This window comes from Balaenoptera physalus (assembly GCF_965194825.1).
Source record: "Balaenoptera physalus genome assembly, chromosome: 8".
NCBI lineage: Eukaryota > Metazoa > Chordata > Mammalia > Artiodactyla > Balaenopteridae > Balaenoptera > Balaenoptera physalus.
Window position 1 is genome coordinate 106,672,649 of NC_138887.1, and position 16,878 is coordinate 106,689,526.

The window sequence follows — 16,878 nt, forward strand, 5'->3', positions numbered from 1 at the left end:
ACTGGGTACAAATAAACAGCTGTGGAAGTCAACATTCTCTGTTAAACCCATGAGCCACTTCAAATTCCTTGGTGAGATAATATGAGATAATAAAGATTCCATTAAGCCTGGAAACTCGATCATGACATTTTTATTACACCATAAGTGAATATTTGTTAAATAAAATTATGTGAGTGACATAGTAAGACCAGTAGTTCTCCTTCAGGACTCTATCCACTTTTTAGATAAAGAAAACATTTTCCTAAGGAAATTTTATACATTGCTTAAGAAATGTAAGACAAATTCCACCTATATGAGGTATCAAAAGTAGTCAAACACTTAGAAACAGAAAGTCAAATGGTAGTTGCCAGGGGCTGGGGGGAGAGGGAAAAGCGGAGTTGTGGTTTCATAGGTATCGTTTTTGCAAGATGAAAAAGTTCTGGAGTTCTGTCACACAACAACGTACATGTAGTTAACATTACTGTACCGTACACTTAGAAATGGTTCGGATGGTAAATTTCATATGATGTGTTTTTTAACCACAATAAAAAAATGAAAGATATTAAAATGGGTTAGGAAAGTCAGGGGCACCGTGTAAAGTCATTTAACAAGCATTTAATTTTAGGCCAGTGCTCTGGCCTTTACCACTTATGTGATTTACCACTTATGTGATTCTCCTTTAGTTAGATTCAAGGTGAGATGACAGAGCAATGAAGGTTTCAGCATATAGATGTTTTTCAATGTCTCTTGAGTGACACCAGAGGTAGCCATGAGAATGCCAACTATAGAGGAAACTTGCAGAATTTTTAGATCCTAAAATTTCCCAGCAGTCTAGAAATGGCAGAAGGGTTCCACTGAGTCACAGGCAAGCTTCCACTACTAATGTCACACTCTGAATTATTCTTTGAGTAAATATGACAAAATGTGACTGGGTTTTGATGGTGGTGTGTACAGTGCGGCATTAATGAGGCAAAATGGGAGAGTCCATTGCTGCCCAGGCTACTCCCTCCCTGCTCACTGGGCAAAGAGTCGGGTTTTGGGGTGGTGGCGATGAGGAGAATATTTGATTTTGCTTGTAAATGAAGTCATTGCTATAAAACTTTTTGTGGGTAAACAATTCATTTGTATTCAGCCTAAAATAGTGTTTAAGTATCTAGTTACTAAAAATGAAATTTTCATTTGTCTTTAAAAAGGTTGTGCCCTTCTTAATTCTTTTTTTTTTTTTCAGTTGCTTGCCACGTAAGTATGGACCCAATTTATCAGTACAAAAGTGCCTTTAATTTTATGTGGCAGGGTGAATGAACTGCCATTGCTATCACTGGTCCTGGGAACCACCCTCCCATTCACGGATCTCCTGCCCCTGGGAGCAGCCATGTATATCCTAACATGGTAAGCAGGGACGACAAGGGTGGGTCTTTCCTCCTGGTGACTAGAAGAAAGCTCTCAGATCCATTCTGATAGGGGTGGAGCGCCAGGGTGGATGCAAGACTCTGACAGAGTATTGCCCAGTGTCTAGGGATTGAGGCCCTGCTGACCCCCCTCTCCAGCCCACATCCAGGAAAAGCACAAATACTGAAGGTAGGCCGTGAGGCTAATCTGCTTTCTGGGCAATTCCAAACTTGTCTGTACCTCTGTCTTGACTTTGTTTTAATCAGACAGTGATCCCCAAAGGAGACAGTGAGCAACAGAGTATGGGCAAGTAGAGGCAGCAGAAGAAACTAGGCGATGCCTCGAGGAATGGATATAAAGATAATCAGAACGGGACCCAAAGACAGAACAGCAGAGACACCAACTACAATGAAAAGAAAGAGGCAAGTGGAGTGACTACATCAAAGAGAACGTGCAATCTTAAAAAGAGAAAAATTGAACAAAAAAGCATATATCAGAGTCTGTATTTGAGGGAGGTAAAAGAGCAATATAACCAGGGAATGAGAACCAGAGAGACTGATTAATCTTCTGAGCCTGAGAACATCGGGATGCGAAGTGGGATTTTTCTCTGATGATAAACACCTTGTTCCTGCATCCTGGTATTACTTCAAAAGGTCATGCAGTTTGAGCTGCTAGGCAAGGCTCACTTATTCAGAGATTCTAAAGAAGTCCAGACCAGCTTTCGTCTTCATTCAGTGGCAATTGTTAAATACCCATTTCAGAATAAAAAATTTAGCCCAGTGAATCCTTGTTTATTCAAAGATAAGACTTCTTGCAGCTTTAGCCTCCAGAACCCAGCTGTAAACCTCGGAGAAACTGGAAAGATCTCTGAGCTGGTGAGGAATCTTTATTAGGACCCAGGTGCTTTACTCCTAGCAGGGACCTTCATCTAGTAACTCTTATTTAATGTGGAATTATAACAAGACTTGCTATCTTATTTTTCAGGCGATGCCCAGTAAGAAAGAACAAATCGCAAAGGGCAAGTTATGTTGGTAGCAAAGAAAAGTGCTACTTTTATCGCCTGACAATGAGGAAGGCAACAGAAAAACTCACACCAGATTCAGAGTTAAGAAAGCCTGCTGCTCTGAGCTGGGACCTTTCAGGGTTGATACAAACAGTCCAGCAGAGACATCTCAGGTCCAGGGGTCCTCCCTGTAACATCTCACAGTTAGTTAAATGCTTGTGAAAATTTCAGAAGTAGAAGAATCTTAGAGATGATCTCATCTAACTCCTTCATTAGAATGTTTCCAAGATACTAAATTCAAGCTTACTGGCTTTCATGTATATCCAGTCAATATTGCTAAAATGAAAGTTTTGGCATTTGAAAGGGTAAAATTCTGTCATCTGAAAATCACTTTTATTTGGAGCACTTAATTCTCTGATGATGCTAAATAATTTTAGCATTAGGATAGGCAGGCCGTGGCACTGGTGCCACCTCTTTCGTTAGGATGACCCTCTCTGCATTAGCTTGGTTTCTCTGTTCAAAAGGCAAGGCATGACAGTAGCATTTCTGTTGGCCCCCTTCATGTTTCTCCTCTACATTAGACCAGACTTCAGGAAAGAAGAGTCTAGATATATACGTCATAACTGATTTTCTGACTGATTCTTTTTGGGGACTTTTGGAAAAGTTGAGAAGTATATCCTTGGTTAACAATGTATTTATTTGGCTATAGCTCTAGTTTCTTTATATCTTACTACAGAACTTTGGAAAGATGTTCATTCAATCCAGCACCCTGATCTCTTAGGACCAAAGAAATCTGTCCCCCACTTTCCCACCATGCCCAAACTTCTGTTATGTCTCTCCTGGCTCTGTCCTCACTCTTGGGTGTTTGTGTTACAGTCACTCAATGTTAAAGCATATCTTAGACTCCTGCAATTCACCAGGCAAACCATTCAGCCTCTGGAGGCATCTTGAATTACCATTCCAGCCCTTTTTTCCAGCCTAGGTCACGTTATGATATGAATCACAATCTCATGCTTGTCAAGAAGTTACAAGGGGCAAAGGGCATCGGTGTTTCTTATTTTATCTTTGCTGCTCTGAGTTGGTGGTATGTGTTTTGTGGCTGGTCTCTGTAAACGGAGTAGAGAATGAAGAATTTCTGGATTACTGTGTGCTGGTCTCTGCTCCGTGGTCCTGGTGCCAGCCGGTCTCTCAGGGAGATGCTCTGGGACATGGGGACCGCATCAAGTCGTGCCTCAAGGCATGGAAGAGGCTAAGGAGGGACTGGGCCCAGATAGCCTTCTGATGCCCTTGGGCCGAGGCTGTGCGGTAGGCTGTGTAGGCCAGGGTCAGCGCTGTCCTTTCGAAGTCCTCTTTCTTGAGGATGCCGGGGTGGCTGGAGAGGCTGGCGCTCAGCCGCCGGATGGCTGGGATGCTCTTGGGGATCACATCGTTGCAGATGGCGCGGAAGTCCGAGGCCTTCCGCAGGGAGGCGAGCTCCTCGTCCTTGATGGAGATCTTCAGGTCAGGGCTGATCTCAAGTTCAGCCAGCAGGAACTGGGGAGAAACACGGGGTGTGGAAAAGCATGAGGCACTCATCGTTGTTGAGGACATCACTGGATTCATGATCACATGCGTTCATGTAGGGAGGCGGCTTGCAAAGAGGTTTGGAATCAAGAGACCTGGGTCCCAGTTCTGACTTTCCCCACTACCTGTGTGACCTCGGATGAGTCACTTAACTTCTCTCAGCCTCATTTTCTTCCTCTGTGAAATGATTAATAACAACAATACTTCACTGGGATATTGTAAGGAGTAAATAAGACAAATATGAGCGACATCTATCACTGTGCCTGGCAAAAGCCACTATTAAGTGACTCTTTGTTGTTTCTAGTGTCCCAAATCACCCCCTTCTCTCCTTCCTCCCTCCCACCCACCAAAGATCTTCTAAAGCACAAAGTGACTATTTTGGATACTGTAAAATCAGAAGCTGGGAATTAGAAGGATGCAGAGAATTGTGCTAGGAATTAAGTGTGCTACAGAGATTTGTCCTCATTTCTTGACTGTTCTTTAAGAGTAGGGGTGAGGTCTGTCATAGGCACCCCCTGCTCAGTGCCAGGCTCATATCAGGAACCTAATCAGTACAATTTAGACTCAGAGTCCTAACTCTCCCCTCTGTCTCTGGCTTCCCCCGGCTCTAATCCATCCTGCATGCTACTGTCTGTTATCTTCCTAAAACAGGTCTCTTGCTCTGACTCCCGTGTTCATGACCTGGCAGAGGCTATGAATTTTCCAGTTTGTTCCCCGAGGCAGGATTTGAAATCTTCTGCCTGGCTCAGCTGCTTGACTATGGCAGGCTGTCTCCTTCTTGGTCAGACAGTTCTAGTACATGCAGGACGTCAGAGGACGTCAAGGCAGGAGGGGAACTTTGGCGATCTTGGAGTCCCTCATTTAACAGCGGAGGAGATTCAGGCCCAGGGAGAAATGGTGGCTTATGCAAGGTTACATAGCTGATGGGCGGCAGAACCAGAACTAAAGCTCAGGTCTCGAACCTGGAATTTTATCTCTGAACCAAACCAAGCGGCCTTGGGAAATTTACCTGTGGTTTGGAGGAGAAGTGGGGTCTTGGTGCCAGAGGTGTGAGAGGCAGAGGGAGAGAGCCTTTGGGGCAGCCCCAGATTCAAAAATGGGGCTGTCACAGTATGAGGTTACTGAGACACGACTCCACTCGCACAATAGGTTTGGCGTTGCCTGGGCACTGCTGATGAGTCCTGTCTTAAAGCTCTGGCTGGGGAATATTGCCCCGCTCTGTTGCTTGGTTGCAGGTAGAGGCACCTCTGGGCCAAGCCTAAATCTCTAATTTTGCTTCGACTAAACCCCTAATGCCATCCTTCCCTGGGACGGCATGCGGGAAAGGAGAAGAGGGTACGAGGAACACTTTCCTTTGGGATGTGCAGGATTCCACAACCTCCACACAAGTCTAGGCCAGTCCCCGGGCAGCAGAGGTCCATCATTTTCAGGGACTCAGGTCACTTCTCCAAAAAACATAGAGAAGGGGCAATGACTTTTGAGTTACTTGAGTGGCCCACTCTCCCCTCTGCCTACCTCATAGAGCAGCTCTACTTCCTCCAGGGAGCTCTGCAGGACGGGGTTCAAGGGCACCGACGAGGATCTCTTTGGCCGGTGGGCAGCAGGGAAGAGCACGGCTGAAAGAAAAAAAGAGTGAGCTCGCGGGGCTGCTGCGTGCACTGGCTTCTCCCGTGGGTGAACCGCAAGGTTAGCCATCCAGTCTTGAAAGTGACTGACTCCAAGTGGTGGTGGAGCTGCGAGAAAAAGGGGCAGCTTCTTCAAGACACTTGGTTGTCATCTACCAGAAAACTGGGCAATAACTGTAAAAATTGGTGAGACCTTGAGGTAAGTAGGGCCCCCTGAAGTTGTGCAAAGCGCAATTTGCGTAACCATACATGACAGATCTGCTTCTTGATAATGGCGCCCTTGGGCCATCAAGATAGGGTCCAGTGATGTCCAGAGTACTGTGTTGAAGAAGGGAACTGCATAAGCAAGGATTTCTATTAGAAGTGATAAGAATGAAACATCTTCAACGTAAAGGACATTTCCTGAAAAGCTCACTGGTAGGAATCTCCCACCTCCTGGAAAAGCTGGTTGGCTGTAGTATTGCTGTAATATTGCTTTCTCTGTAATCCATTTATTGTCTAGCCCACAAGTTCCTCAGGGGCTTGGATCAACGTGCTTTCATGTTTAGGCCTGTGCAGCGTAGCCTGGCAGGTTTCCAGGGTGCACACACAAGGTGCAGCAGTTGGCAGACCGCGTCCCTGCATTGACGGGGGCCTTGACGGGCAGAGGGGTAGCCCTGCTTCCGCAGACCATCTCGGGGGATGGCGCCTACAGACTCCAGAGCAATAGTTCCTGGCCCAGAATTTTAGCAGAATTTGTTCTCTTTGCCAGAAAAGTGCCCATTTCCCACAGAGTCATAGATTTTAGGACTTGAGAAGGCCTTAGCCTCTGCTCACTCGCAGCCTCTGCCTCTGGTCTCAGGTGGAGCTCGGGAGGGCGAGGCATCTCCTACTCCGCGGGTTCACAACCTTGACGGTACATTAGAGTCACCCAGAGTGTGTGGGTCCCAGCTCCAGTAGTTCGGATTTCAGTGACTAGGATGTGATTGAGACAGTAAACGTTTTGAAAGCTTCCTAGGTACTTCTGATGGCAGCCTAGGTTGACAGTGAGAAGGTGCTTGACCCAAGGCTGTGTAGAAGGAGCTGTCCCTGCTGCGTGGACACTCCCGATTTAGCCCAATGCTTCTCAACCTTGACTGTGCGTTAGAATCACCTGGGGGGAGCTTTATAAACCTGCATGCCCAAGGCCGCCTCCCAGGCCAGTTCATGGGCATCTACGGGGTGGATGTAGGCATCGGGACTTCTGACAGCTCCCGGGCAGGCAGTGTCCATAACCACTGGGTTACCCAGACCCACCGCCAAGCAGCTGGTGCCCGGCTAGAATTCAGAGCTCACTCCCATCCGATGAGGCCTTATAGGGGCATCTGAAGAGACCAAGGCCCTCGTGTTCTCGGAGACAAGAGAGTGGCGGCACAAGGAGGGGTGTACTTTGACCCTTCTTTCTCCTTGGTGGGAGGCGACACCAGGACCAGAACTGGTCCTGGACCAAGATGTGGCCTATTCCTTCTTACCATGAACCCCCTTTTCAAGGTAGGATCTGAGAGCAACTCCTTTATGTCTTCTCTGTTATTGTGAAATGAAAGGTATTGTTCCCTTTAAAAAAACTCACACTGCAGCAGGTGAAGGGGATAGGAGGGAACAAGGTCCTGGCACAGGGCCCTTTCTACTGCCTCCCGGGAAGTTATTCAAGGCCAGACCTACACGCGCTTCACTCAATTGCTTCTCTGCGAACAGCCACTTCCTTTAACATGCACACCCCTGGTGGACCCCTAGTTCTCAAGAGTTGGGAAGAAAATACTTCCTGATGCAAAGCTGGGCTTAATAATGGAAATGTTGCTTCCAAGAGCCCTTGTTCTTGTAATTTTTAAAATAATAACACAGTTTGGGGAAGATTGTTAGAAAACAATTCAGCCTCTGGACTAGGGCTGATTATTGCTTCAGAAAGTATATGTGGGGAGCACCGGAGTCCCACAGATGGACCCCTTCCCCTTCTTCCCACCTTCCACAGGTACCCCTCACGTTGCTGTGGCTGCTTCGACGGTGTGTGTGGGGCAGGGGCTTTTATGGCCCTCTGGGCTCTGACGTGCAGCCAGCTCTGGGGCAGGCGTCTCAGCAGCTGCCCGTGTCTGACTTCCTGTGCATGAGGCTAGGTCTGGAGACCTGAATTCATCTCCACTGGAGATGCTGCCAGTGGTGGGTGAGAAATAAGCTGTGTCTGGCCCACGTCGAAACATTCAGGTAAGAAGTTAAACGACCAGCCACTCCAGATCAGATGTCCTTGTCCATAATGACAGAGGCTGGACCCTGCCAGAATGCAAATGGCCCGACCGAGAGCTGACCAACTCCAAGAGGTACGCATGCAAACCTTTAAACCAGACCGGCTCCCACGTGGTTAGAAGAACAGCCCTGTACCCCTAGGAAGCCTTTCCCTGGGACCCCACTGTACACTGTTTTGTTCCTTCTCCATCTCCTTAATTCTCTTTTTAATCTTCTTCTTGCATCCTTTCTGCACATTTCACATCTTGCTGTCTATTGCTGGCTCCTGGGAGGGAATGAATTTTATGCTTCTGCTTGACCTCAGTGTCTGCATAGAGCTCAATATATGTACTGAGTGCAGTCTCAATATATACATTTTGGAATGATTTTAAAAATAAACTAGGTATTAAAACAACAACAACAACAAAACAGAACATCCCTGGAGACTCTCCAGTTCAGGCTTTGCTGGTTTTCCTTCCTTTCCCTTCTGCCCCATCTCCCAAATTTATGAGGTCGTTTTAAGTTCGGCTCCCTCCTCGCTGGGAGCGATCATAAGCGGCCCAGTCTTCGTGAGGCTGATAGTTCTGCGGCCTGAATGCTCCCGCTGGACAGCTGTTAGCAGCTGCACCCTCTCGGAGGGAGAAGGGAGAGAGGGGAACGGGGTGGGGAGGCAGAGACTGGCAGAAAGATCCCACTCCCTCTTGGGCACCACCTGAGTGTGGAGCCTTGGGCAGGAAGGCTGCTGGGACGGTGTTGTTAAGATCACTGACTTTGTGTGTCTTCTGCCTGGTGTAAAACTAGGCCGATTTGTTTCTTCCTTTTTCACTTAACGCTCCACACCCAGCCCACACTCCGGCTATTTCTTCAGGTTGTGAATATGCCCACAAGGACCACTCGGTGTGATCAGGGGACACCAGAGAACCCCCCATGGCCTTGCATGAAGGTCTGCTGTACTGGCCAGCCTCGGGCAGGGGAGCCAGCCCCTCCTCCCCGACCCCCCGGACTCATGAGCCTTCAGGGGACACTGAGTATCTGTGATACACTGGACCAACCCGCATGGAACAAAAAATGTACTTGCTAAAGTTCATGCCACATGCACTAACTTAGTTCAGGAACTGGATCCAGGGATTCATGTGTCTTAGCATGTTCTGTCCGTGTCTTCTATTGAGAGACACATTTGGACCTCAGGCCAAAGTTGTTCAAATGTGGAGCCCAGACATCCTAACAGCTTATGAGCTCACTGTGGGTCAGTCAGCATGCTTGATGCTTTCCTTATGTAACTTGTGAGGTAAACATTCACATCTCATTTTACAGATGAAGAAACTTGGAGGCTAAGAAACTTGCCCTTGGCCACCCAACTTGTTTGTAATAGGACTGAGATTAAAATCCAGGTCTCAAGGGCTTCAAAACCTAACTGCTGTATTTAAAATAGATAACCAACAAGGACCTACTGTATAGCACAGGGAACACTGCTCAATACTATGTAATAACCTAAATGGGGAAAGAATTTGTAAAAGAATAGATACATGTATAGGTATATAACTGAATCACTTTCCTGTATACCTGAAACTATCACAACATTGTTAATCAACTATACTCCAATATAAAATAAAAATTAAAACAAAACAACAAACAAACATACAAACAAAAAACCCCCAATCTCACCAGTAGGGTGAACCACGCTATCTTCTTTTAGGTGCATCTGCCGCAAGACTGGGCGTTCTTCAGTTGTGTGTAACCCCGGGAAGGATACATGTAGTTAATTAGGAATGAATGAATGCATACGGTATAAAACATACTCTTAAATGAATCACACATATTTAAACAAATCTCTAACTTTGATTGATAATGTGATATACAACTACAGCCCTGTGATTATTCTCTTGCACAAATCCTCATCTCCTTTGCTCCCTCTTTGTTCCTTTGCAGTCACTAGGCAAAAGCACACCCCATCTCTCTACCTGTTCCACACCTGCACCTGGGTTAAATGGTCTCACTTGAAATGCGTGATCGTTATTCTCAGGAGGGGCCCGAAATGCTGCCTGACCATTACCCATACGTCCTGATTCCTCTCACTCTATTTCAGCGTGAAATGGATGATGATTTCACACCTCCTCCTTTCTCCTTAAACCAGTTACCGGCCTCTTGCCCAGATCCTCTGACTTCCCTTCTGTTATCGTGTCCCTGCTCTTATCTCAAGCCAACTTCTCCCCGCGTGCACGAGGTCTCCAATAAAGATGTCGCTCACCTTTCCACCTTTCTCTCCCACGTTGTTAATTTTCCCCTCTCTACTAATCTTTCAAGTCAGCATGAAAACACGTTGCTGCTGCTTCTTTAAAAAAAAATCGCCCCTTGCTGGCCTCTCTTCCTCCTCATCCATCTCTTCGCATTGCAGACTCCTAGTCTCAGCCTGGGTCTCTCCCCTCTCACCAGCCACACTGGCTTTGTACGGATGTTCTGCTGTGTATTTCTGGGCCTGACTTCTAGATATGCAACCGCCTGCGGGAGTCTCCTTTTGGATTCGTAATAGTTGTCTCTCCTGATCCCCAACCCAGTCCCAACCCCCGCCATCCGTCACGCCTGCTCCGCATCTCCTGCTTTGTCTGCTGTCTTCCCATCTCTTGTAGTTGCTCAGGTCAAAACCTGGGAGTTGTCAGTCATCCTTGCCTTTTCTCTTTCTTTCACATCTCACACCCCACTAATCAGCAAATCTTGTTGGCTCTACCTTCAGAATATATGTGGAATCTGGCTACTTCTTACCACATCCCAGCTAGCCTCCTGGTCCAAAGCTTGAACATTTCTCCTAATGGTGTCTCTGTTTCCATCCTTGGCTGCCATCTTCATCCTCCTCATTGTATTCTTTTTTTTTTTTTTTTTTTGCCATGCCATGTGGCATGCGGGATCTTAGTTCCCCTGCCAGGGGTTGAACCCGTGCCCCCGGCAGGGGAAGCGCAGAGTCTTAACCACTGGACCTGCCAGGGAAGTCCACCTCATTGTATTCGTAACACAGCAAGTAAAGCGATTCTGTGAAAACATAGGTTGGATGATGTCAATTCTCTGCCCAGAAACTTCTATGGCTTTCCGTCTCCCTCAGAGTAGAAGCCAAAGATCTTCAGATGGCCACCAGGTACTATGCAACTTGACTTCTTACTACCTCTCTGCACTCATCTGCTATTATCCTCTGGCTCATGCCCCTCTAGCTGCAGGCCTCCTCACTGTTGCTTGAGCTCACCAAGCATGCCTCTGCCACAGGACCTTTGCATTTCTGTTCCATCTGCCTGGAATACTCTTTCCCTGGAGACTGCATGGCTCACTCCTGTGTTTCCTTCAGGTCTCAAGTCACCTCCTCAGTGAGGCCCTCCCTGACTCTCCTATTTAAACTTGTGGTCCTTTATACCCTCTAATCTGTCCCAACTTTATTGCCATCCAATGAACCAGATGTTTTATTTCTATATGTGCTTATTGTCTGTTTCCTTTCACTAGGATGTCAGCTCACAAGGGCATGGGATTTTGTCTGTTTTGTTCACTGCTGTATTCCCAGTGCCTAAAATCCTGCCGATGACTGTTGAATGAATAAACAATCCCATAGAAACACATTCACTCTCCTTGTTACTCAACTCCATTGTTTTCAGAGTGCCTCACCAAATCCTTCTCTTTTTAACAGGGTGATTCTAGAACTTATTTGCAGTTACAGGTCCTGGATAATTATCAGAAAGTAGATGTTGTCTCCTGTCTCCATCACACCCTCCCTTTATCTATGAGGAACCCCTGTTTGGGTCTAGGAGAAACTGATTTTTTTTTTTTAATTGAAGTATAGTTGATTTACAATGTTATGTTAGTTTCTGGTGTACAGTAAAGTGATTCAGACATATGAATATACACACACACATATATATTTAGTTATACATATATATTCTTTTTCATTATAGGTTATTACAAGATACTGAATATAGTTCCCTGTGCTGAATAGTAGGTCCTTGTTGTTTATCTAGTTTATATATGGTAGTTTGTATCTGCTAATCCCAAACTCCTAATTTATCCTTCCCCCACCCCTTTCCCCCTTTGGTAACCATAAGTTTGCTTTCGCTGTCTGTGAGTCTGTTTCTGTTTTGTAAATAAGTTCATCTGTATCATATTTTAGATTCCACATATAAATGATATTGTATGATATTTGTTTTTCTCTGACTTACTTCACTTAGTATGATAAGCTCTAGGTCCATCCATGTTGCTGCAGATGGCATTATTTCATTCTTTTTTATGGCTGAGTAGTATTCCGCTGTGTATATATGTACCACATCTTTATCCATTCCTCTGTCGATGGACATTTAGGTTGCTTCCCTGTCTTGGTTATTGTGAAGAGTGCTGCTATGAACATTGAAGTGCATGTAACTTTTCAAATTATAGTTTTCTCCAGATATATACCCAGGAGTGGGATTGCTGGATCATATGGTAACTCTATTTTTAGTTCTTTAAGGAACCTCCATACTGTTCTCCATAGTGCCTGCACAAGTTTACATTCCCATCAACAGTAAAGAAGGGTTCCCTTCATACCCAGAGAAGCTACTTTTAATGATCTCAGTCAAGGCTTGCACCTGCACCTGTCTTGCTCCCCAAGCCTTACCTCCTTCAAGCTTTCTTGCCCAGACATATAGGCAGAAGCCTCCCTAAATGGAAGAGCCTATTTTTGCTTTGAGCCTGATCTTCTCTTTGACTTTTTATAACCTGGGATAAAAATCTCTTCTTCCCTCCCATCTCCCAAATAGGTTAAAAAAACCAGAATATTAAGGCTGACCATGGTTTCCATGTAACTGTGCACAGCATCTGTACCAAAGAGCTTATTGGAAAGGATTCACACTGTAGACCATATTATACCAAAATACAACCAATATTTTTAATGAATCAGTTGAAGCAACTCTATGGAAATGACCGTGGGTGTGGAAAGGAAAAGCTCTCATTTATAAAAGGTCTTTTGCCAGATCCTACTGATGTCATTTACTTTTTTGCTCCTGGACCAGCCCTTTGGAAACACAGTGATGTCCTGAGGGAGCCAGGATCTTGGCCCCGTGTGTTGGGGTCCTCTGGAGTGCTTCTGAAAGGGCTGCTGTGAGTTGGCTCCCCTTGGCCAGAATGTGCCACCGCCCAGGGGGAGCACCTGGAAGGGATGCAGGGGCGTGGATGAGGACATTGAGACTCTGCCTCTGCAGACTGGGTTGGGGGAGTGAGATCCAGCTCTAAGCTTCCAGCTGAGGGATCTGGGGAGTGCTAAGTTCTCCCCCATCCTCCAGCTTTCTTACCTGTTAGTGGTCAGAATAACGCCTCCTAAGGCAGTGACCATGGAGTGAATGAGGTGGCTACTTAGTCATGCTGGACTGGTGAGTCAGTTGACACTTACTGAAAACGCCCACCCGGGGCCCTTCCCTTCACGGAATATTCACGACTGAAAACACACACAGCGCTAAACTGGACACCTGAAGATGACATGCATCCCACCACTGAAGGGCCACCCTACCTTATGAAACTGCTTTTCAAAGAAATAACATATGTATTTAATAAAAATCAGATACTTATAGGAAACAATACGTGTATGTTTTTTTTTAAAGACTGGCTAGTTCCCTGCAGCCCCCCAGGTGGTGCGCCGGCAGGACCTGGGTGGGGCTGGGACTTGGGCCAGGTGTGTCCGCTTCCCAGAGGCCTCGCTAACCACAGGTGAGTCCCTTGGTCTTAATCAAGTCGGTGGGGCTGGCGCAGCCGTCCTGGCGCAGGGAGCTGCCTCCCAGGGCGGAATCCTAGAGAGCGCGTCCAAGGGAGAGGCTGGGAGAACGGTAGGAAAAAAAAGATGTCCTGATGGCAGGGTGTATTCCTTTTGGGTTTATTTCCACATTTCTACCCGTGGAGGCAGGGGGTGGTGCTGAGGGGGATGGAGGAGGAGGGTTTTGTAGGGAGAAGTCACCCTCTGACTGTTTCCAAAGGGAATTCTTCTAAATTAGGCCTAGCACTGGGGAGGGGGGCAGGGTTGGGGTAAGGATGCAGGCGAAAGGAACAGTTAATACATTTGGAAAAATTGGTTTTTCTCTGGGTGTGACTCCCATTCCGTCATAAAAAAAGGGCAACTGTGTATTCCTTTCATGATTAGAAAAAAATGTTAAAAACGAAAAAAAAAAAAATCAACTACGTGGAAGACTTTCGATGATGGCTGGAAGGGCTCTGCATCATGTGTTGGCCCTGAACACTGATATGAACGGCTAATCCAGCACTTAACATCAGCTGCCTCACCATGGCCTCTATTTCAGCTGTGTTGGCCTTGTGTCTTTATACAGATTGTTATCATTATTGGGGGGCAGACCCTCCCCAGTGAGGAGGGGTGCAGCCAGAGCAGTTGCTCTCAGGATGTTGCTATAGAACCGATAGGTTTTCTGCTGAGAACCTCAGACTTTCTTTAATGAAATTTTTTCATTTTTTAAGTAGTAGGTAATAGCTGACATTTATATAGCTCCTCATCACTTACAAAGCGTTTTATTTACATTTTTCAATATGACCCTCACATGGCAACACAGTGAGGGTCAGTTTTTGTTACTGTTAATATGTTACCTGTTCATGAACTAAAGCTCAGAGAGGTTAAGTCTTCCCAGACATCACACAGCCAATTAGAGGCAGAACTTAAATCTGGGAGTTCCTTGCAGGATAGCTCATCATGCGGCTATTGTGTTTACAAGCCTTGTAACAAATCAAATCATCTCATTTGGCTTTCTAACAGCCTGTGCGTTAAAGAGTGGATATTATCATCCTTTTTTAATAGGCAGATTAAGGAAGGCCCCCAGTGTCACACAGGGGTAAGTGGCAGAACACAGCGCCAAGGTCTCTTTGCTCTGTGCTTCCGAGTGTTGGCCCCAGAGTTTGTGCACATGATGAGCAGGGAGATGCTTACAAGTGAGGGAATAAAAACCCTAATAAGTGCATTGGCTTTTTCTTTCCCCCGTTTCACATCTGCCCTGTGCCCCAGCTGGCCGCTCCTTCCTTCCCTGACACTCTCGTTGAGAACCAGGAAGCTCATCCTCTTGCTGCTGTGCAGTCGTCACCCTATTTTGGATCTCTGGAAACACCAGTGAGCCTGACTTCTTTTTCCAGTTCTTTCCAGGAGAGAGACCTCAGTTGGCTTTAGGCAGTGGAAAGATTTCAGTTCAGATCGGTGTGGAGCAGTCAGCACTATTGGTCCCTTGCTTCCTAAGTGATAAACCCTCACTGACTGGAGGTGCTGCCAGTGTCTGCCCACGGGAGCCATAAAAGATGCCAGGCCGGCTCTTAGGAGCTGTGTCCCGAGAGCAAGGAAGTCGGCCGTGGGGAGCAGCCTTGCTGGGCTCCTTCCTTTCCGAGGGGGCTGGCCAGGGCGGTAGCTGCCAGGCAGACACGAGGATGCTGAGGGGCTACTCGTCCTCTCCTGCTGCTGGACCAGCTCTCTGCAGCTGGAAAGATGTGTCCACTCCTGCTCAGGAAGCAGCGTGGGGCCCTCCATGTGGACACCCCGCTCCCTCCAGGTAGCAGGCCTCTTGCCGGTCAGCACCCCCAGTCCCTTCATGTCAGTATCAGTCCCGAGCACCTGCTCTCCGCACGCCCTGCCCAGCTGCAGCAGCCTGGGGGGAACTCAAGGGAGTCTGTACACATTCTATGAAGCAAAGATGACTTCCCTCTGGCCTGTCAGAAAGGGATGCTCTCCGCATTCTCCCCCTCGACCCAGTTCCCTCAGCGACTTTGAGTTTTTGGTGTCATTTCCCCCATCACCTTCTAATACCTTCTAGCATGTCGAGAAGCATAAAGCAATTGGCAGAGATGAGATAAAAGGAGGGTGCAGGGCTTCTAATTTCCTCCTGCTCTCTCCTTTCTTCCCCCCAAATTCCTAATTGTATTGAAGAAAGAAGAATGAGCATCAAGCAGACAAATAAATTAAAAGCAACTCACCCCTGCTCCACCTGTGCGACAGAGTGGCCTGAGCATCATAATACAACAGCAGAAGCAGCAACGTCTTCCAACACATCTTTTCCTCCAAAAAGGTGAAAAGTCGCCCTCAGACCCAGTGGGACCCCAGGAGCTACAGGTATGCCCGTACTGGTCCTCCCAGTGTGACGATATCGTTCTTACCTCCCCTTCCTTTTCAGACCTGCAGAGATGCCCTCTCCTGCCTCAGAAGGGTAGAGGCAAGGGCTGCCTCCTGGGGAGAACAGGAGCGGGACCTCTGTTAATCCTACTCTCTCTGGGATTGGGGGACTGGGCTTCCACAGAGAGACTCTGTTTTTGAGCACATCTGGAGTGACTCACGGGGCATGTGATCTCCTTGGCAGTGGGGTGGATAAATATAATTTCTGTACTTGAGTTCCATGTGTTGGATGCACCCACTGGAATTTTTCTTTAACAAACAGACTTGCGGAACTTGTTAGAGAGCCCGGCAAAGAGCTGGCCGCTGTCCCCGTACACGCACGCACACACACACACACACACACACACACACACACACACACACCCCAGCGCCAGGGGCGAGGGCTGCAGCAAGAGCCAGGTGGCTTGCCTGGCAGACGCCGGGGCTGACTGAGCCCAGAGTTGCCTTCAGGACAGCAAAGTCATTGTGGTGTCTGGGCTGAGTGTCACTTGTTCCCTTCCCTGGAGCTAGCCCTAGTGAGGAGCAGGAGAGAGCTGCCGTGGTGCGTGGGTATGGTGCAGCCAGGTGATGATCCAGGGGCCCACAGGTGACCCCGTTCACATTCGTGACCCCCCGATCTCTGGACTGTCTAGATCTGGTAGCAAATCACTTTGATCCTCTCAAGCAAAATGGTAGTGTTTTTCCAAGATCATTCTTTTGGCCTTGATTAATTTGTATTGAGATATACTTGACATATAACATTGTGTAAGTTTGAGGTGTACAGCGTGTTGATTTGATACACGTCTCTGTTGTGAGATGATTACCACCATGGCTTGAGCAACCAAATTCATTGCATCACTTAATTATTCTTTTTTGTGGTGAGAACTTTTAAGATCCATGACCCTTTTTAAAGTTCTGCCATAGACACCTTGATTTTGTCCAATACCACTTCCTCG

General features: G+C 47.0%; 1 protein-coding gene and 1 long non-coding RNA gene across 9 annotated transcripts in view; one reads left to right on the plus strand and one right to left on the minus strand.

Annotated features, from left to right (window-relative positions):
* The window catches only part of LOC309666073, a 37,690-nt gene extending 35,538 nt beyond the window's left edge, over window positions 1-2,152 (plus strand). For 4 of the 7 annotated variants that reach the window (XR_014266865.1, XR_014266867.1, XR_014266868.1 and 1 more), the window contains one exon: window positions 1,208-2,152. This is a non-coding gene — a long non-coding RNA (uncharacterized lncRNA). The remainder of the gene's footprint in view (window positions 1-1,207) is intronic. The other 3 variants (XR_014266863.1, XR_014266864.1, XR_014266866.1) reach the window with 1 other exon arrangement.
* Window positions 115-16,224, minus strand: FAM180A (family with sequence similarity 180 member A). Of its 2 annotated transcripts, XM_082473148.1 has the most exons (4): window positions 15,748-16,224; window positions 9,460-9,516; window positions 5,450-5,550; window positions 115-3,904 (listed from the first exon to the last, which is right to left on the minus strand). In XM_082473148.1, the coding sequence occupies exons 1-4, from the start codon at window positions 15,821-15,823 to the stop codon at window positions 3,560-3,562; spliced, it is 579 nt and encodes a 192-aa protein (XP_082329274.1). In that variant the 5' UTR covers window positions 15,824-16,224; the 3' UTR covers window positions 115-3,559. The 2 variants fall into 2 exon arrangements, with proteins under 2 accessions (XP_082329274.1, XP_082329275.1); XM_082473149.1 differs by lacking the exon at window positions 9,460-9,516 and having other exon boundaries at window positions 15,748-16,206.
* Window positions 16,225-16,878: the final 654 nt, after the last annotated feature.